This window comes from Physeter macrocephalus, chromosome 7, assembly GCF_002837175.3.
Source record: "Physeter macrocephalus isolate SW-GA chromosome 7, ASM283717v5, whole genome shotgun sequence".
NCBI lineage: Eukaryota > Metazoa > Chordata > Mammalia > Artiodactyla > Physeteridae > Physeter > Physeter macrocephalus.
In genome coordinates this window covers 81,110,279-81,132,294 of record NC_041220.1, presented here as the reverse complement: position 1 = coordinate 81,132,294, position 22,016 = coordinate 81,110,279, and the positions used below count along the sequence as shown (strand labels likewise).

The following is a 22,016-nucleotide window of genomic DNA, read 5'->3' as shown; positions in this document are numbered from 1 at the left end:
TGGCCGCTAAGCCTGCGCGTCCGGAGCCTGTGCTCCGCAACGGGAGAGGCCACAACAGTGAGAGGCCCGCATACCGCAAAAAAAAAAAGAATCATCTTCATGTAAAAGTATTAAAGTCAGCTACAGCAAGATAAATTTGTATTGACTTCATTTTTTTAAATATTCTCAGCAGCATAAAATTTCCCAATATTAATTTCTACTACAAAAAGCAAAAGATCACTCTAAAGTAGAACGCTATTTTACTGCTCCATAACTATTATGAAAGTAAAAGGAAGACTTTCTTCTATCTATTGAAAAGCATCTTGTTCACAGGTGTGTTTTCACATTTCACATTATCACAAACAATTATACTTCGAAGCAATTCAATAGTTGTCACAAACATAATTTGTGCTAACAATGTTAGTTGCATGGCATCTAAAAATCTTTCAGAAAGAAAGAAGGAAGGGAGGGAGGGAAAGAAAGAATGGAAAAGGAAAAAGAAAATCTTCAATCACATACATTATTAGCTAGAGACATCATATAAGATATAAAAGTTTCCACTCAGATGACACTTGACACTGTCATTGTCTTATCTGAACCGTCTAATCCCCAGGAAGTAGCCAAGAGGGTGGATGAGATCCTCATTTGGCAAATAAATCCGTGGTCTAACATGACTTCACTGGGGAGATACAGAAATGAGCCAGGCAGAAGAACCAACACTCAAGAGCCACTGACAGCACCCACCACCCACTTCGCTACAAGCACATCTCTCGGGGATACTGTGGTCAACGTTAGGAAACCCAACGTGGGTGACAGAACTTGCAGGAAAAGCCTGATTTAAGCCAAACACTCCTGTTTCCCCAAGTAGCAAGGAGAATGTCCTATCATTGTACCCTGAACCCCTATCACAGTTCCTGGAACACAGTAGGAGCACCTTAAACTTTTGCCACATGCAACCTGTGAATTGTGAAAGTAGATTCCATCCTTCTAGAAGGGTTCCTCGATTACTGATCAAGTGTCCACTTTCACTGCAACTGGATCAGCAGTTTTGTTAAGACGCTATTTGGTGGGACAGAATGTCCAATGCACTTGTACCTTCATTTGCCAAATGCTGACAGTTTTTAAAAACTTATATAAATAAGTTTTTTTCAGAGCTGGACGACTGATCCACCCCATAGCTTTACCCACTTGTTGGGTAAGCCCTTTCCAAAAGATGTAAATATACCAGCAAACCCCTGTACTCATCAAAATCAAGAGAAGGTTCCAGTTAGCAAAGATTCAAAGGAAGGCCACGAATGGCAGCACGCTCCCAAGCCCAGCTTTGGGAACTGGCCCCCCACTGGATTTTCACAGGACTCCATCATATTCCACACTGCCGTGTCCGTCAAGGAGCGGAGCTGACATACCCTCACCAAAGACGCTGCCCTCTTTCCACAGGGATGCAATCCCTAACAGGTCTGTTCCTGAACATTCCTCGCAAGAGGCCAAGCAGGGACTAGGTTAGAAATTATTTAAACTACAGGAGGAAGCTAACCAGCAAGTGCCAGGACAAAACCACCAAATGGGGAGAGGACAGGCCCAGATAGTATATTTCTGGCAGAAACTGCAAGAGGGGGGCCCAGGGAGGAGGGGGTTCCCATAGGAACCAGTGACTGCCCTGAAGCTCCACAGAGAGGGCGCTGACTCAGAGGACCAGGCCACCAGGAGCTAGGTCCCCGGTTTCTGGCTACAACCCGCCCCTGTCAGGGTGGGAGTACAGCCAAGTAATTTCTACCATGCAGAAGACAACACAAACTACCCACGTGGGAAAACTAGGGGGTAGTGCCGAGCCGGGTGGGCTTCAAAAGGGAAAACAGCCGGGTGACTGGCCCTACAGAGGGAGAGAGGGAGTTAGTGACTGATTCTCCTGGGGTGTGTTGGGGGTTCACCATCCCACATCCAGGGCCTCTGGGAGTTCAACCACTCTACCACCAATCACTAAGAGCAGCAAAACTCTACCGAGTGCTTATTTCTGAGCTGGGCGTCTTTACTCACGTTATCTTTTTTTTTTTTTTTTTTTAATCTTCAGGACTCTTAGATAGGTGTTGCAATGAAACCCATCTTAGAAATGGAGACATTAAAGAACAAAGTATTGAGGTCAAGGTCACTCATCTGGGGAATGGCCAGGATTTGAACCAAGGTCTGTTGCAAGCAGGGCCCAAGCTCTCAACCAAAGCAGCTCCCTAGAAAGAAAGAAGGCAAAAAGCAGAAGCTAGCTTTTTCTTGCTTCCTGCCTGTGAGACCCCAGACAAGTCCATTAACTTCCCAGTGCCTCAGTTTCCTCATCTCTAAAATACAGATAATAATAGAATGGTTTCTGAGCAGTAATGATATGAACTCAGGTTTAGCCGAGGTCCTAGCACAGAGTAAGTGCTCAATAAACATTAGCTAGCATTGCTGTGATGCTTGTTATCAGTGGTAATAAGTGTAAACACTGCTATCCTCACAAAGCTTCCAGCTCAGCTGGGAATACAAAGCCAACAGACAGGAATAGACACTGAAGCACGTGAGCCCAACTGGAGGGGCAGAGTTAAATGTGGGGGGCAGAGAAATACCTTAAACCCTGGAGGTGAGGGAACAGCTGCCCAAGGCGGCACCGCGGGGGCCAGTCTACAGCTCCCATAACATTGACATCAGTCCAGTTTCTCTTCCTTCCAGGAACAGGAAGGGGTAACAATTAAACAGAAAACTACAAAAGTCCTAAATGCAGAGTTTTCCAATTAGTCACAGGTTAAGTCAGGCAGTGTTCCTGCTAGACAGGCACATGGCCAACCTTGTGCGAATATGGGAACTGGCGAGCAGAGATGGTATATGTGGAGGGCCACGGTCCTGTCCTGGGGAAGTCATGAAGTCCTCTGTCGGGAATTCTCCCCTGGGGCTGTTAGAGAGAGCAAAGGAACAGGAACTAAGATAGAAAATAAAGACCATTTCGGAAAAGGCAAACAAAGGCAAGATTAAACAGAAGTAATTAGGAAAACCCTAGATATAGAGAACCTGATTAAAGGGAAATAAATGAACGTCAGTAGCCTGAAACTCAAATAAGAACTCTGAAAACCGGTAGCAAGGGTAAGTAAGACACATAGAAAAATACTATCAATATTAGTCACGTACTGTTGCATACTTTGTATAATTACTATTCCAAGCACTTTACAGGTAGGAACTTGTTCAACCTTTACAATAACCCTATGAGGTAGGCACTATTGTTTTCAACCCCATCTTACAGATAGGGAAACTACAGCACAGAGAGGTCAAGTAACTTATACCAGGTCACACAGCTAGCCAAGTAGCAGAGGTGAGATTTTAATCCAGGCAGCCTGGTTCCAGAGCTCCATACTCTGTGCTCAATTGCCTGTGAGAGTTACCAGCTTTGATATTCAGTAAAGTTCCACAAAATGGGATTAATCATAGCTCATATCTATGTTGAGCTAGTGTCTTGAGTAGAAGAATCTATGAGTAATCATTACTCATCTATTTCGATAAGAAACCTAAAATAAGAGAATGGTTTTCCCTAGTGAGTCAACAATTGGGAAGAGAAGGTGCATTTAAGTTACAGTCTCTCCAGGTCAATTTATCTATTTTTTTGGCATTAAATACCTATTTCAAAAGAAAAAATCCTGCTTCCATTACAAGAAACAAAATCAAAAAGCCATGTGATCTACACTCCACACTGTTGAAATTGCTGATTACTTACTGAAAATCCTAAACTTCCCTTTGTTTTAAAACAATAGAAACTATTTGTATGAAGGGATCGGATTTGCCATATCCCTTTGCCAAAATGATCGAAATTGTTAAAAAAAAAATGTTAAGTGAAGAAATAAACACAAAGCAGTATTTTGAGCTAACATGATCTCAGTTTTATTGAGACAAATTTTTTTTTAATTTATTTATTTGGCTGCGTTGGGTCTTCGTTGCTGCGCATGGGCTTTCTCTAGTTGCGGCGAGCGGGGGCTACTCTTGGTTGCGGTGCTTGGGCTTCTCATTGCAGTGGCTTCTCTTGCTGCGGAACACGGGCTCTAGGCGCGAGGGCTTCAGTAGTTGTGGCTCACAGGCTCTAGAGTGCAGGCTCAGAAGTTGTGGCGCATGGGCTTAGTTGCTCTGCGGCATGTGGGATCTTCCCAGACCAGGGCTCGAACCCATGTCCCCTGCATTGGCAGGCAGATTCTTAACCACTGTGCCACCAGGGAAGTCCCATCTCAGTATTTTGAAAGAAAAAGTACCAAAATGTTTACACAAAACTACGGCACAGAGAGGTCAAGTAACTTATACCAGGTCACACAGCTAGCAAATAGCAGAGGTGAGATTTTAATCCAGGCAGCTTGGCTCCAGAGCCCCATAGTCTAAGCTCTATTGCCTGTTATCTCTGAGTTAGTGAGATTACAAGTTATTTTTATTTTCTTTTTAGTATTTTGTATCTTTTGTTGGTGGAACTTGGGAGTATATATTTTTTTTCTTTTTTGCCTTTTAGTATTTTCTCAAATGCCTTTTTTTTTTTTTTAATATTTATTTATTTGGCTGCACCGGGTCCTAGTTGCGGCACGTGGGATCTTCGTCGCCGTGTGCAGGATCTTCCTTACGGAATGCAGGATATCTTAGTTGCTGGCATGTTAACTCTTAGTTGTGGCATGTGGGATCTAGTTCCCTGACCAGGGATCAAACCTCGGGCCGCCTGTGTTGGCAGCGCGGAGTGTTAGCCACTGGACCACCAGGGAAGTCCCTTAAATGTCTTGATGGCAGTCACAACAGTTGTTGGGTTTTTTTTAAACTGCAGATAGAAAGTCAATAAGAACTTAATTCCTATTAAGTTTGAACCATATGAAACTATTGTCACTGTAGGTGAAAAACAGTAGAATATTGGTAATTTCCTGTGGTTTATCCTAATAGTAATATTAATGCTGTGGAGGTAAACCAAAGCACTGAAAATCCCTTAGTGAGGAGACTACCTATAACTGCAATCCATAATACTTACGTACGAGATATTTCCACTGACTGAAGGCAGAGAAAAGGCTATGAAATCTTTGGTCTACACCTTAGAACAGACGGGTCAATGGAAACCACAGAGTGGTGTAACTTCTACTTTATTACACTACAAAACACAATGTAAATACATAAATAATAAGGCACTGGCCTGATAACTTTTTTTCTTTCCCACTATACTTTTTTCTTAAAGGACTTTTCAGTCTTTAAATAGTAAACCACCATAATTTCAGAGATTATTACAGCCACAATGTTTTAATATTATGCATTGATATTTCACAATAAGAAAGACTTGACTGCTTCATTTTTCAACAACTAATTCTCCATCACCAACTGGGTGTCCTGCAATGCAATTCATTTCTGACACCAATTGCCTGGAGTTAGTGCAACCCCATGTTAGACACGGGCTGCAAATGGCATCTAACCACTTAACCAGGCTAACCCACTACAAAGTCAGGGCTTCCCATCATCTCCCTCAGGTTTGACACTTTGCTATGATGGCTCAGAGAACTCAGGAAAGCGCTATACTTATTATTATCATTTTATTATAAAGGATACAACTCAGGAACAGCCAAATGGAAGAGATGCATAGGGCAAAGAATTGGGGGTGGGGAGGGGAGGTAGCACAGAGCTTCCATGCTCTCTCCAGACCCACCACCCTCCCAGCACATCCATGGGTTCACCAACCCAGCAGCTCCTTTAGCCTCCTTGTTTCAGAGTTTGTATCGAAGTTTTAAGAAATTTCACTACATAGGCATGATTAATTAAGTCACTGGCCATTGGTGATTAACTCAATCGTCAAAACCTCATCCCTCCCTGAGTTCAGGGGATGCAGCTAAAAGTTCCAACCCACTATAATCATGAAGTTGGTTTCTCTGACAACCTGCCCTCATTCTGAAGCTATCTAAGGGCCCACCAAGAGTCATTCATTAGGGTTAACTCAGGTATAGTCTAAAGGGCTCATTAAGAATAACAAAAGACACTCCTATCACTCAGGAAATTCCAAGAGTTTATGAGTTTTGTGCTAGGAACATGGGACAAAACCCAAATATATATATATATATATATATACACATACATACATATACACACACATATATATTCACACACACATATATATATAGCCTTTATTATACCACATTGACTCAAAGTCAAGAGTCTTATTTATATATCAAGGTGTATCACTGAATGACATGGAAAAGATCAACTACTTTATCATATGGTTCAAGCAAAAGAATTCTCCTTCCTTCCTTGAAGACTCCCTGCTTCCTATCCCACTGGCTCCCAGGCACTAAGACACACCAAGTCCCCTGCCTCTGTAAGCACTATGTCCATAATATGAAAGCACCTAATGTACACTAAATTACTTTCAAGTGAGTTATTTTTCCTCCCCCAAATCTATTCGGTCATGTTATAAGAAATCAAGGGACTAAGAAAACGGACTTGCCAAAAGTGACAGAGAGATAGAGCCCTTAGCCAAGCAGGGTTTTATAAATCAACGCAGTGTTGATCTGCGTGTTTTATTTAAAGACACGGCCCTAAACACTGATGGTCAGCACTGCCCTTCTGACCTGAGCTCGCCCGGAGAGAGAAGAAAACAATGAGAACTTGACCAACAATAGCTAGCGCAAAAGCTGGACATGCACAGCAGTCCTCTAAAAATAAATGTTAAGCAATGAAGAATTCAAGAGGCAAGATGATTTATGCAATTTCAGAGGATTTACTCTAGCCTTTACCATTCATGAGCACTTTCTGGCCTTCACACCACCAAGACGATACACTGCACTTACTTCATGATTCTAATTTCCCAGCAAACTTTGAAAACTTGTTTCTATCTATATATCATATGCATTATATTAAACCTATACACTATATAGGTCTTATTTGTATTACTTACAAAGGACTACATTATTCGTTTGATCCTCCAAACAACTTTGAGATGTATAAAGAACAGGTATATTCATTCTCTCTCCCTCTCCTTCCCTCCCCCTCTCCCTGCCCACCCCTAACCCTCCCCCTTTTCTCCAGATGAGGAAACAGCACAGCAATCTCAATGGCCTTGTTGAAAGTACTGGGGCCATGTCTTGTACTCAGGTCTTACTCAGCTCAGCATCTGGAGCTCTTCCATCACACTGCAAGGCCTGAGGGCCCTTCTGGTCCCCTATCCTCCACTGCACCCCATCCTTAGCCCCCAACTGCCTGCACAGTCAAGCACCTAGTTTCAGGAGCCCCAGAGCCTAGCCTCAACCTGCCCTCTGCTGTCTCACCGGGTCCGCACTGACCTCTCCCGACCTATCTCCACACCTCTGCACAAACTGTTCCTTTTGCTGGGCTGCCATCCCCACACTCCCCTTTAAGGTCTGCTTAAAATGCCAAGTTTTAGGCTCTCAAGGCTTTTCCATCCCTTCTATCAGAAGGAAAGTCTCTCTCCTCTGTGATCCCACGTGGCACTTTGTCTGTAGGTCTCTGATGATACCAAATACATCCTCCCTTATTCTATAACAATTTGTATTCATAGCTTATCTCCTCTCCTTTCTCAATCACAAGTTAGTAGAGAATGGAAACCAAGTTTGTTGTTCATTTTATATACCTACACAACACCTAACAGTACCTCAAAGCAGGCCCTCATTTTTAAATGAATTGCATGCTGTTTGTATGGAATATCTACATGTTTTACCTGCAAAGACTATTAAGACACTGACTTGGCAATCATGCATTGGAAATGAGTTTTACCTTCAAAACCCAGCTTCCTTGGCCCTATCATCTGGCTTTAAGCGATAGCCCATGCCTCTTTTTTTTCTTTTTCTTATGGATGGTTGTTTTGTGTTTTGCTTTAATAGAGGAGGAGGAGGTTGGAAAGAATTGAGGAAGTCTCAGAAGCATTCAGGCCATACAACTATATAGCACAAACATGCAAAGAAAAATGAAGGAATGCCTGTTCATTAGCCATCTGCCACTTCACCAATGCCAGGAAATTCCAGGCTGCTGTTTCTTATAATGTGAATAATTCACATGATTGTGTTGGAGACTTCCAGCTACGGAGAGCCATTGGAATATTTGAAAATTAGTGTTCCCGAGTTACATTGTGAGCCAGAAAACCCAGTGAATTCTTCCAACTTTTACCCATTACAGGAATCTCAGAGAACCACATTATGTTCGTATATGCATGGGGGAGGAAGGATTGGCATGTTACTGATATTGAAAAGAATTTGTTGTTTGTTTGTGACCCTTACCTACCACGTGACATTTTATGTACAGGTTCTTTATAAATCTCCGACTACTCAGCTAAACTTAGCTGGCCACTTAAGAAGGGTAATGGCATAATTGTTTAATCTGTGTCTTTTTAGGAAACTGAAATAGATTTTTAAAAATATCTCCCTCATACCAAAACTTTATAAAAATCAGTTCGAAATCTAATGACATGTAAATTGAATTAGTCCCTTTAAGTATTTACTCTAAAAGTAAATAGACAATTCCTGAAGAATTCCTTGGATAATGGCTCATTTTCCACTAAGAACAAAATCTACATTCAATTAATAAACTGCCTTAGTTTTCTCTTTCAGTAGATGGACCTACAATGAAAAAGTAAAAAAATAATAATAGTAAATAAATATAAGACCATCCTTCCACCAGTAGCGCTGAGCATAGAGTACATGCAATTTCACATAACAACAAAGAACATTTGAGAACAATGAACATATATATAGCTTTGGCTTCCCCTCATCTAGGACTTGAATGAGACATTTCACTTCTCTTCATCTTGGTTATCCTTCTGTACATGTTTCCTCATCTCTACAAAACAGAATAGAGCAAACTGCTCCTCATAGAGGTTGCAAGAAATAAACCTGATCAAGTAATCAAATATTTGAGTGTGTCTTATATGCTCTGCTGTCTAGTTAACACAAAACATAGTGGAAACAACTGCCTGTGATTCTGTGTTAAATAACATACAATAGATCCAACATGTATTCATGGACTCGAGATGTATATTCACAGGAGATAAAATCACTGAGAATGCCTAGGAAGGGTTTCCTGGAAGTGTTATCCTATATCTCAGCTTCAAGGATGGGCAGGAAAACAGGACGACTAGCCCATGAAGAGGGGATGGATTTCCAGGTTAAGATACTTACACAGCATCATTTGGGAAGCAGTTAGAAATTCAAATTCTCCAGTCCCTTCCCAGACCTACAGACACTGGAGGAGGGGGAGAGCGATCTATCTGTGTTGTGACCAGCATTCTAGTTAATTCTGATGCATGCTCAAGTTTAGGGACCAATGCTATGGCTTTGCTCGTTCTAACCTCCTCTATTCCACAACCACGTGTCCCCTTCACCTGGCTAATGCCGACACTTTTACAACTATAAATTCAAACTTCATTTCCTCCAGAAAGTCTTACTCAACCTGTACTCAGCTCTCGTCCCACCCCCAGCCCCAGGTCAGGTACTCTGACTCTGTGCCATACTTTCCTTATCGAGGTAGTAATGACATTTTATCATTATTGCTTGTTTAATCGTCCTCCCTGATAACCTGCGCTGGCTTCGTAAAGGCACAGACTGTGTCTATTCTGTTCGCTTCATCCTAGTGTCTTGCACCCCAGTAAGGCACTTGGTTAATATTTGCTGATTGAGTAAATAATTTAAAGAATTAACCTGTGAAACGAAGGTATAAAGGAAAGGTATAAAGTATTATAAAAGTATAAAGTATTATAAAATTGGGAATATGATATATATATATATATACGTAAAACTAATAGATGCATTTAAAGTACTGGTGCAGCAACACAACTGAACTCAGTTTGTCTTTGAAAAGAACTTCACGAATGGATTTGAGTTTTGAAAACCTTTGCACTGAAAATTTTCAATAACACTTTCAAATGTGTTGATGTCCCAGCATATTCACCTGATAAGGCAGTACTTGCTTACTTTTTTATTGTCATTCTTTTTTTCTCCAAGACCAGAGTCTCTGCCTCAGGGCTTTCAGAGCAATATAGCCCCTAGAGGCTGACAGAAAAAGCAGCCTCTTTCCATTTCGGAAGGGGAGAGCAGGGAGGAGACTTAACAGCTAAGATTTAGGGATGATTTTTGGAAAGCTTAAGTCTTCGCTTTATTTTAAAGAAAACGCCTTGGGCTGAGTCAGAACACCTGGATTCCAGCCCTGGCTTCTTTCCTTCCTTCCTTCCTTCCTTCATTCATTCAAATGTTTTTAAGCATCTGCTCTGTTCCGGGGTCCTGTGCTTTGATCTGAGCCTTGGACAGTGACCAAGACACACACACAGGCCCTCCCTCACCAAACCTAACGTTCTGCTCCTCGACTACGGGCTACGGCCCTTCCTGATTCCCGCAGGCTCCTCAACCTGAAGCTTCCCCATCTGCAAAGGGAGGGCTGAATTATAAGAGGACCACTGAGTCCCCTCTGACGCTAACATCACGTGACTAAGAACGACACAATTACCCTCAGGAGTCAGTTAGCCAAAGTCATTCTTCTCAGGGCCTGCTCACCCCAGATCCAGAGAGCTGAGAAACCAGGCCCCGGAGCGTGAGGACCAAGTGCAAGTGTAGACTTGCCAGAAGCAGCAAAGCGGGGTCCACTGCAGCGGAGAGACAGTTTTGACACAGTGGGAAGCGTCCTAGACAGAGTCAAGAACCCCCTTAAGACCTGGCTAGGCTGACTCAGTATCCTCGTCTGCTAAATAAGCTTTGAGGAGATGGTCAGCCTTAATGCTCCAGGGTTCTACCTCCTCATTCCAGCATGTGTTTCCCCCGCACCACCAAGCAACTAACTCAATTCCTACACTACCTGGAGAGAGCATCCGATCCCACAAGTTGAGGGCTCAGACCCAAAGACTCCCCACTGCACTCCCTGGCCCCCCATCCGTCAGACGCCAATGCTAAGTCCAGGTTGTCACCTGTACTTCTGATCAACTGGCTATAGATTGAAGGTTCCAATGACTCCCTCTTTGAGTTCAATTAATTTGCTAGAGTGGCTCACAGAACTCTGGGAAACATTCTGCTTACTAGATCACCAGTTGATTATAAAAGGACACAACTCAGGAACAGACAGATGGGAGAGGTGCACAGGGCAAGGGATGGGGAAAGGGGTGGGGTTTCCATGACCTCTGGGTGTGCTACTCTCCACACATCTCGATAGGGTCACCAACCCAGAAACCCATCAAGTCTTGTTATTCACATTTTTAAAGCGCTTAATCTGCGGCCCTCCTCCAGCCTCCTCCCCTCCCCTCTGGGAAGAGGTGGCTGGGTGTGGCTGAAAGTTTCAACCCTCTACTCCCACCCTCCTTCAGGTGACCAGCCCCAACCTGAGGGTATCAGGGGCACCACCCTAAGTCCCCTCATTAGCATACGCTCAAAGGGGGCTCCTCACAAAGAAAAGACACTCCTATCATTTAGGAAATCCCAAGAAACTTTGTGTCACGAACTGAGGACAAAGACTAAATATATTTCTTATTACACATATATTATACATATCATATATTATATATTATTATTTATATTATATATATTTCTTCAACATAACATTCACCGGTGAACAATGAGAAGATGAACAATGACCAGTTCAACCCTGGATAATCAAACAGGATGTCAATGGGACGATTACACTAATCCTAGGGGAAAACTGTCAAAACTTTGTGACTGTAGCTACAGATCCACCGGCTAAAGAAAAACCGGTTGGTGAATTTTTCAAAATTCTTCCCAAAGAAACTGCCACATTCTACCCTTATAAAAGATGAACGGTTTCTTTCTTTTTTTCCTTTTCTCCTTCGTTGCCTAATTTTGGTAGCTAATGGCTCAGCCCCACCTATCCCCTGCACCCCGAGAGAGCTCCCCGCCAGGCTCACTGGCCCCCTACTCCTCCCCTGGGACCTTGGCGCTGCCCAGCTTGCTTCCTCAACCTCGTGCCCATGACACCGCAGCCTCAGCAGCCTGGGCTCAGGAGCAAGATGAGTCAGGGGACACGTCAGGCAACGGCAGAGAACACGAAAGGAAAATTCTGGAGCAGCCAGCAACTTTCTCCCATCTGACAGCTATGACAGGTAGTATCTGGTTAAAGACAAAGTAATAATAATAATATATTTTTTTAGCATTTACTACATGCCAAACACGGCACAATGCACGCTTGTATTTTTATCTCATGTAATTGTCACAACGACGCCAATGAGGCAACTCTGCCATATTTTCTCCACAACACAGATGAGGAAAGTGGTTCGAGGATTTCTTTGCCCTCTGTACAATAGGCACTTTCTTAGTGGTTGGAATGCAGTTATACCCAGGGGTGTGCAAACAAAATGGGGGGAGGGGAGAGTCGGGAAGAGCTGGCAGCTGTTTGGGATCCTGAGACGAACAAAGACAAGAAGGCAGGAAATTTGGGGCACTGCAAAGCGGGGATAGAAGATCCCTGAGTTCAACAAGCTTGGCACAAGGATCCTCAAGGTGAGATGACGGCACAGGAACTCAGTTTGCCTGGGGTATCCACCACCCTCTACCAACCTTCCCTCCCCAAAAAGTCCCTTGGGCGGATTCCGTTTCTTTTCTCCCTTACAAAGAAAGCTGTGTCAAAAACTGGCAGAGAAAAGCAGAGTTTCCATTATAATGGGCACCCATCCCTAAACCCACCTAGAACAGACGAAACCTCAGCTTTGCCAAAGTATCTTTACTTTATTAGATTCCCCACTAAAATACCAAAGCAGTGCTTCTTTTCACGAAGTGCCACTCATTTGAGGAGTTCTTTTTCTCCATAGGGTATTTTACTGTTTTGAGCAGTTTTACACTTGGCTACCCACAAACAAGAGCAGATGAGTCAGGGAAGAGGAAATGCAGGACCATAATCCCTTATCCGAAAACCTGGAAGTCAGAGGTGCCTCGAAATTCAGACTTTGTAATTCTAGAAAGGTAACAATGCATTTAGCCCACATTATTTAACACTCAGAAATCAAACTCATTAATATTACTGCAGCCAAAACTTAGCAATATTCACACTGGTTCAGGTTAGGTTTCACCCACCAACGAACTATGCAAAAAGCCTCAAAAATCTTCTGGTTTTCGGAGTTTTTCAGATTTCAGAATTGTCCGTAAAGGATTACAGGCATGTACAAATGGCTGAAATATTATACTAGAAGAAAATAGTCAACCTATTAGTAATCAAAGACATACACATTTAAACAATCAAGGTATAAATTTTTGCCTTACAATTTAGCAAATATGTTTTTCAGAGAAAATGCCAATGGTATGAAAAGTGAGTCTTTTGACCACTGCTGTGAGAATGTAAACTAGAACAACCTTCAGGTCACTAAGATTGGTGGCATCAAATGGCCTCAAACATGAATACCTTTGACCCCAACATTGCCTTTTCAGGAAACCATTTTCTATGGAAGTCATCGATATCCAGACAAAGCTTTGCATAGATGTTCGCTAAACAATGAGTTTAAAAATAATTAGCAAAAGCTAAAATCTAAAGTGGAAGCACAGTGAGGTAGAAGACAGAGAACCACGTAATGGAATATTATGCAGCCACTTTGTGAGTGTGTAGGGAAATGGAGAAACCTTTAAGTATAACATTAGGTAAAAAATGCCAGGTAAAAAAGTATCCTTGCATTATGGTCCCCTCCAAGTAGAAAATACATACAAAGAAGACCAGAATGAAATAGGCTGACAGTGACAAGTGTCTTGGGAGTAATGAGATCAAGCGTTATTCTCTCCCTTTCCCCCAAAACTTTAGATCTTTGGGGGAATTATCCAGAAATACCAAGAGCACTGTATTTTAGCTGAGGAGAAATGGGAAAAAAAAAAAGGGTTGGCTACTTAACTCCCAGTCAATGGCAGCAAACTCATGAATCTGAGGTGTCACTCCAGACTTTATATATTTACAATGAACCTATAACTGCAAAACCATCACCACTTCCAGAATGAAAACATGTGTGGTCTACATTTATTAGACAGTTTGGTTGACATTATAAGTCTAGTCTAATGGGCACTTTGGGTAAGAAATACAGGAAAAAAGATACACAGGATAGAAGATATATACCACTCTGCCATTTGCCAAGACCTTTCAGAGACACCAGCTCATTTGCTCCTCACTAGCAGCCAGTAAGGCAGAAAAAGATAGGGGTTGGCACACACCCATTTTCCAGGCAAGAGAATGGAGGCAGAGAGAGCCACACTCCAGAAAGCGGCAGGCACACTTCAAGTCCTGGGTTCTGACTTAGAGCTTGGTGCTCTTTCTACTCCATCATGCCATTACCTATTAATGATTCTTTATAAATATATTACAGTAAAAAGAAATTCCTCACTCTAAAGAAAAACAAAATGATTTGGTAACAGTAATAGGCCTCCGAATTGAATAGATGTGAGTCAGCGTCAAAATCCAACTTACACATATAAGTGCCTTTTTCAAGTTAACTTCTCAGAATTCAATTTCCTCATCTATACATGGAGGAATAAAACTATATAGCTGACAAGATGTTGTAAGAATTAAATGATCTGAGTACTTAGACCAGAGCCTGCCACAAAACAGGTATAATAAACACTGCATTCCTTCCTCCGAAAAGGGCCCACAGTGTACTAACTGCAGATTCCAATTTTAGCCAGACTCACTGTTCTCCCTGCTTTCAGCAGTCCACCAAATCTTTAGAATTTCCGAAGTAACTGCCCTAAAATTCTCAGAAACAACTCAACATAATAGTTTTAACCAATGACAATTTAAATCATTTTTTGTCGGTTTCAAATAACGACTCTTTGTCCCCAAGTGTAATTAAACTTCAACATCAGAGACAATTCTTTAAAAAGTAAGAATCTTTTTTTTTCCTCTATCACCTGGGGCTTTGGTCTCTCTCATTCAAATGCGACTACCGAAACTCCCAAATACTTTGTTTGATTTATTTGGGGGCGGGGGTGGGGTGGGGATGGGGAGATAGGGAAGGACAGGCACGCCTCGAATTTTGCATTTTCTCTTTAAATGAAATTTGGGCACGGAAGCCCAAGCTCCAAGGGGTGCCTTCTCAAAACATTCTGTCCACTGACTAAGATTAATGTACATATACAGCTAGGCAGCTACCTGGCCAAAGGAGAACCCAGAATTTAATAAAGCTTATCGTTAGCATCTAAATGAGGAATCAGGAGGCTGGATGGAAGCCCACAGAGCCCCAGGAGAGGGCACCTCTCATTCACCAGCCCCTGGTCCTTTTCAGCCCACTCCTTACTCAAAGGCTATGCCCATTGTCTGCAGAGAAACTAAGCCCTAAGTAACCAGAGAACTTAAAAGACATAAATAAGCCAAGATGTGGAAAATCATCCCTTCTGGTGCTGGTGGTATATAGTTTCGAATGCTGCTACTAAGACAGAAGCTTAATGAGATTCTTCTACTAGGCAGGAAGTCAGAGACATTGCCACTACCCACTGTGCACTTAACTGTCCTTCTTTTCTCTACTTCCCATCTTCTGATAACCCCATGCTTACAATATTATGATGTCCTAAACTCCTTATCTTAGAATCTCAACAAGACGGCTGAAAGTGATTTCTTTTCTATTTTCTCTCTGGGGAGCAGTGCAGTATAGTGGAAAGAGAATGAACTTTGGAATCAAGCAGGCTGGGTTATCAAAGATAAAGATACACATAGACACACACACACACACACACACACACACACACACACACACACACACACTCCCCTCCTAGTGATTCTGCTTCTTGGACTGAATGCTGACAGATACACTAGCTATGTGACGTTGGGCCAATTGTTTAATCTCTCTGGGCCTCAGGTGCCTCGCTGGAAATAAGAACTTCACAGAACTGAGAAATAAGTATAAAAATGAATATAAGGTGCCCAACTCAAAGCTTGACACATAGCAGGCACTCAACATTACTCCCCATCTTTCTCCCTACTTCCCTAAAACATTCCCTACAAACATTAACACCGTCTTAGATTCCACGGGGACCAGATGTTGGCTGGTCAGGGCATCTTTTCTTCACAAAACAGGTCTCAAGTCACACTGGCACATTTGTACTCTGTACCCTTTCCTTTTTAGATACCTCATTCTTCTAAAGTGTTATACTGTGTAATTAAGAGTTTTGTCATCACATTCCAGTCCTGAAAGCTGTGTGTTGCTCAAAGATCCATCAAAACACAAACTCACTCTACAGATGATTTCTCCTGCTTTGACTGATGACATGCATCATGTGCTGAATTTTTAACAGTTTCCCTCCCAGGTCAAGCTCTTCAAATTCTGGAGCAACTGACTCTAGCCCTCTAAGTACTGTCTACAACCTGGGGTCCAATTTGAACCTGATGATGCATCTACCTGTCTCAGCAATGAAATGCAGGGTGAAAACCAAAATCTCCCATCCAATAATACATGTCACTAGCGGCCATTTCCTCAGGGTGGATGGCTGAAGGAAATACAGATCTGCTAATAAAGACTCAGGAGATATATGTTCCCTTCCTAACGTATTCTGATTTCTACGAAAAAGTGAAGGCTAGAGTGATAAGCCAGTTTAAAAGCTGTAAGCAAGTGGATTCTTCTTAGGAGTGAAGAGCACTATATGTGTTTTTATGGAGGAGATAGTTATGGTTGGAAGGCTTCCAGTTATTGCTTATTATTTGGACTGAAGAGGAGCTGCTCAAGCTTGGAAGAGCTTGCTGACGTAAGATTCCAGGCTCTAGTAACCCCAGCTGGACAAGAAGGTGTACGTTTATTTATTTATTTTTTAACTACTGCTGTAAGGTGGCAATGAAGAGGGGGCTCGGTGGTAAGGAATCCCTGGTGTCTATAATTATAAAAACAAGAGTGTGAGAAAGGACTTCTGTAAAAGTTACACCTCTTCTTAGATTTCAATTAAAAACTGCTCCAAGTTCATCATTGGGGACAGCATTTTATCATCTCTGCTGGTGGCTTCCTGCTCTGACCACAGAAGGTTCCTTTTGTGGTGACAGGAATCAACTCAAAGAAGAAAAACAAAAAGGTAAGTTTACAAACGCGCCTTCCGTTTTTCCAAGCCTGATTTATCCAGGATATGTGGGAGGAAATCAGAAATCCCCAACCTGTTACAAGAATCCATCAACCACGAAACTAAATGAAAACTTGGAAAGGAAAGAAATTGTAACTCCTCAAGGTTTGAAGATTTAAAAAAAAAAAAAAAAAAAAAGGAGGGGGGAGGAAGGAGGCGACAGCGCACCCGGTGCCCGGTGTCACGATCTTCCGCTCGCGGGGCCTTTGAGGACAAGGGCAGGAAAGGGGTCCGCAGGGCTCCAGGTTGCTGGGCCCGGGCGGAAGGGCTCCGGAGGAAGGCAAGAGCCGACCGGGTCCCTACACGCTAGACAGCTCAGAGGTGGGGCCGAGAGGTAACAGGTCCTCGGAGGAGGGACCTCGGAGGAGGGAAGGCGGGAGCCGAGCAGGCTGGGAGGGACGGGAGCCATCTCCACGCGCCGCGCCCGGCCCGTGCCACCCCCAGACAGCCAGATGTTCAGCGCCGGGATCCCACGGCTGTGCCGGGACCACGGCAGCTCGAGGAGTAGCGGGACTACAGTCCCGATCCCTCGCCTCCTCCTGCGCGCCCCGGCCGCTACAGGGCACTCACCCGCGGCCACGAGAGGCGAACTCACGGTGCCTCCCACGAAGACAGCAGCGGCGAGGACAGCGGACTCCAGGAGTCCTGGCGGAGCCATCGCCGCGGCCCTTCGCCCTCCTCCCCCGGGGCGCCGCGTCCCGGGCTCCGGCACGAAGAGCAGCTCTGGAGCCCGCGCGCTGACAGACTGGCTGGGCTCAGCCCCCGCGCGCTGCGCACCCGGCCCCGCCAGGGACCCTCCCCTCAGGCCCCACCCACCTCCGCTCGGCCCTGCCTCTCCCAGTTTAGCCCCCGGCTCCGCCCGCACTGGCAGGAGGCACATCCAGTGACCCCGCCCCCGGACCCGCCCACCTCAGCCTGGTCCAGCCTCTCCCCTTCGCCCCGGCTTCCTTTCCAAGTCCGTCCGCAGCTCCCGCCTCCCGGATTAGGCCATGGCCCCGCCCCGTACCCCGCCCACCGTGCGAGGCCCCTCCTGTCCGCTCGCTCGTTCTCTTTCCCAGACCTTCTGGACAGCAGCAGCCGCCCACATAGCGCGGGAGCCCGGGGTCGGGGCAGGGTCGCCGCGGCTTGTCCTCCAGGGCGCTGGGACTAGGCGGGCGTGGGAAGAGGAAAAAGAGCAGGTCAGGAAACTCTGGACGGGTGGACATGGCCAGCATTGGAATGGGCACGATCTTCTTTCTCTGTTGGCGTTTTCTATTCAGCTGGCATTCCCCTAGGTGACTGGTCCGGGGCGGGGCGCTGCGCGGGATGTCAAGTTCCAATGTTTGAAAATGAGAAAAGCCAAATCATTTAAATTTCTTCCTATCTCCACTTCCATTTAAGCTACTCCTATTGCGGGAAAAAAACCTCTACATACCTCCAGGAACAAATTGCCTATTTAAAAAAATGCTGTGCCCACATTGCACCTTGCAAATACTTCTACGAAGTAACTCTTCAAGTGCCTGGTCACTTATTATCTTCTTGTATTGTCCCGCCAGCTCTGTGAGGTAAGTAGTATCCTTATTTCACAGGCTAGGGAGTAAACCCCCGATGGCCAGGCCACCGTGATAAATTGGGATTAGCTCTTCATTGTGTTTGCTCACCACTGTGCCCTCCCCGCCTAGCTCAATGACAGCATACACTAAGTAAGAGATCAGAAGTGGTTTTTGAAGTTGAATCATCATCACGAGCAGCAATTGGAGTCAGGGTCTTTCTATGACTAGTTCCCTCTTTACTGCTCTTTAGAGACTCCTTCTGAAATAAGGCGGTCAGGCCTTGAACAAATGTTCAAGAATACCAGCAAAAGGAGGGAGTGGGCATTGGAGGTTTTCACAGAACCAGGCTCTTCCTTGGCCTGTCAGCCTCAGATTTTTCAAAGGAGGACTCTTTCATCTCCTCGCTGAGTTCTCTACACAGTCCACTAGACTTTTACAAACATTTGCACTGATGTGGGAATTCCCAGAAGCTCAGGCCACTACAGATGGCTGGAGCCAAAGGATGGCGCCTCTGCCCTTTGAAGCCAAAGGAGGGCACTGTGTTTCCTTTGCACAGATGTCTGCACATCCTCAGTCTGGCAGGTGAAGCAGTTTTATACCAACACAGATACAGAGTGGCTGCAGGGGAAAGAGGGCCATGTGGGTTTCTAACTAAAAAAAAATGAAAGAGTCCTGGGCCTAGAAATTAAACACATACCTATAAAGCCAGCTCTGGTTTTGGAATTTAGAATGTAGCCGAATGATTGGACCAAGATATCTATTCAAAATGTAAAATACCATTTTAAAAATGAATAGTGTTTCACTCTTTCTCACAGATTGAACTTACTATTAAAAAGACAGGGCCATTTTTAACAACCTGTTTGAATTGGATGTCTGTGGCTCTCCAGAAATAAGAGTACAAACCAGTAATTAAAGCTAGAAGCAACCTTAGTAATCATCTACCAAGCCACTTATTTTACAGATGAGAGATAGTTAAGTGACTTGCCTGCTATCTCATTGCTAGTGTGAGCCAGGGTTGGAACCGAGGCTCTAAAATTTCCCTTCTCAGACTTTTCCATAACACTTAGCTGCTTGCCACACTCTCTATAGATATTTCACTGTCACAGAACCTCATATACATACATTTGCACATCTTGTTAATGGAGGGAGGGAGAAAGGGAAGAAGGGAGGAAGGAAGGAAGGAAGGAAATAAATGAAGCTTAAATTATTTTCTAGGTACTTAACCCTACAGATTTGTTCAGCTGATTAAAAAAAGCCCCACACATGCATATCTAAAAGCTATTGCTTATTGTTTTATTTTAAATGTGAAGACTTCAGTGTGATCAAAGTTCTCATTCATGTTAGCAAGGGGATGTCATATTTCTTCTGAGGAAATAAAAATTTAACATCACAGGACTAAACGATCTTCCCATTTTTTCAGAAATAAAATTAAAGGATCATAGGTAGAAATAGTTGTAACATTAGCTCTCCTTTACTCAGCTCTTAGATTTAGCCTGATCCTGGGGCAAGCACTTTTCCTGTGTTCCTTCATCAAATCCTCACAATTTTTTGTTTGGGGAAGTATTATTACTGATCCTCACTTCAAAGCCGAGAAGACTAGGATTTGTGGGATAAGGCATTCACCAAATTCACGCAGGTGCTGCGGGTGCTGCCAGGACCCAAATCCACAATCAGCTCACTCCAGGCCTACACCTGAACTTCTGCTTATACTGCGCTGCCTCTGAAATGCAGAATACTAGCCAATTAGCCCTCCTTTTCCAATATAAAGTCTTATTGTCATTTTTTACTTAACCTGGACTTTTTGAACTCTGTGTCAACAATTGATTAAATGCACTTTTTTCAGGGAAAATTAGTTATTTATATATAGGAAGAGCTTCTAGGAATCAAATTTACAAACTTATACAATCTTCTGTCCTTTCTGGTTTTTGTCGCATTTTGTCTTGTTTTTTCCAGTTTCTCTATAAAATTCAGTTAATCCTTCCCCTTAGTAGTAGAAACCTTTCCTGTTTTCCTCTGGGCTGTAAGGTGGTACTTTTCATCACCATCATTTAAATGTGTAAGGCTCAGTTGGCTGGTATTTACTCTAATTAATGTTGAAAATACTTCTGCAGAAGGTCTCTGTAGAATTCCTTCTTTCTGTGATGTAGATGTAGTCATCTTTCCTTTTGAGAGGTTACATCTAGGAAAGAAGGCTTCAGTACTTTAAAAAATACATTTGCAGGGATATCAAGTGATATTTTATAAAATCTGAGGCTATTTTGATCTGACAAGTATGTACTGTGCTCCTAGTACTGGGCTGAGGGGAGGAGACTGGAGAAGAGAGTCACTACATGTGTCATAATAGATCTTAACCTGGCTTATAGAAGTCAGGTTAAGAAAGGAAGAAAGGAAACAACTGCATCATGAAACGGAAATGGTCAAAGGCCCAGGGATCAGGATAAAGCTGTGCCACTGACTCACTCTATTGACTTTCACCAGCTGCTTCTTACCCAGAAAATTCAGGCAGACGATAGGATGATTTCTAAAGGTTCCCATCCAGCCCTAAGATTCTACACCAAAATAAGTAATCAAATGATAGAGTGCATGGTGCCAAAGTTGGGCCCGACTGTAGGGTTTCTCAACATTATCGACATTTATGGACTAGATAATTCTTTGTCGGGGGGCCTGTTTTGTGCACTGTAGGATGTTTAGAAGCCTCTTTGGCCTCTACCAATTAAATGCCAGTAGCGCTCTCCCCTTTCCTGATTGAAACAAACAAAAATATCTCCAGATGTTACCAAACGTTACCTGGGGGCAAAATCGCCCTTGGTTGAAAACCTCTGGGCTATAGGAATTCCAAAACCAAAAGGATTGCAACCGGAGGCTCTGAACAAGCCTTCATGGAGAAGGTGCAATTTGAGCTAAATTGAGGGAAGTACAGGGATTAGTGGAGAGGTGGAGGAAGGGTATAAGTACCTGTACAGTGACAGAATTTAGCATGGTGTAGGCTGCACGGTGATGAGTACACATGAGGGAAAGAGGGAGAGGAGAACAGGTCAGCTATAACTGTGGGTCAGAGCTGAGCACAGTGGTCAATAAAAGGAGAACTGAGAACTTTAAATGCCCAGGAATTGTCATAAATTATACCAAAATAGATTGTTTTAGGGAGGCTGAGATGAATTTCAGTTCTTCAATTAAATATTTTTTATCATCTGTCAGGAAGCTGCAGATAGAGAAGTCCCAGTTTTGCCAACATGTTCGTTGGAGGACATCAGAGGAATCTGATTGCTGGGTTAGCAGTGGTGTCCATAATCTCCACCTCATTCCTGACCACCAGGTCAAGTTTCGTTTCATGGGCACACAGTCCCCTGAAAATGGCACATAAGTGACTCAGACCATTTACTGCTAGAGCCTCAAAATCGGGTGGACATTCAATGATATGGTTATTCCCTGTAAAGAGCAAGGGAGAATTATAGTAATGAACCCCATGGTTTCAGCC

The 22,016-nt window shown here is 43.6% G+C and overlaps 1 protein-coding gene across 2 annotated transcripts in view; it reads right to left on the bottom strand.

Annotated features, from left to right (window-relative positions):
• RELL1 (RELT like 1) overlaps nt 1-17,783 on the bottom strand; it is a 62,574-nt gene extending 44,791 nt beyond the window's left edge. Inside the window, exon 1 of one of the 2 annotated variants that reach the window (XM_028492078.2) lies at nt 17,577-17,783. In XM_028492078.2, coding sequence (XP_028347879.1) covers nt 17,577-17,664 — 88 coding nt within the window. In that variant the 5' untranslated portion in view covers nt 17,665-17,783. The remainder of the gene's footprint in view (nt 1-17,576) is intronic. The other variant, XM_007113412.4, reaches the window with a different exon arrangement.
• Between the last annotated feature and the right edge of the window lie 4,233 nt (nt 17,784-22,016).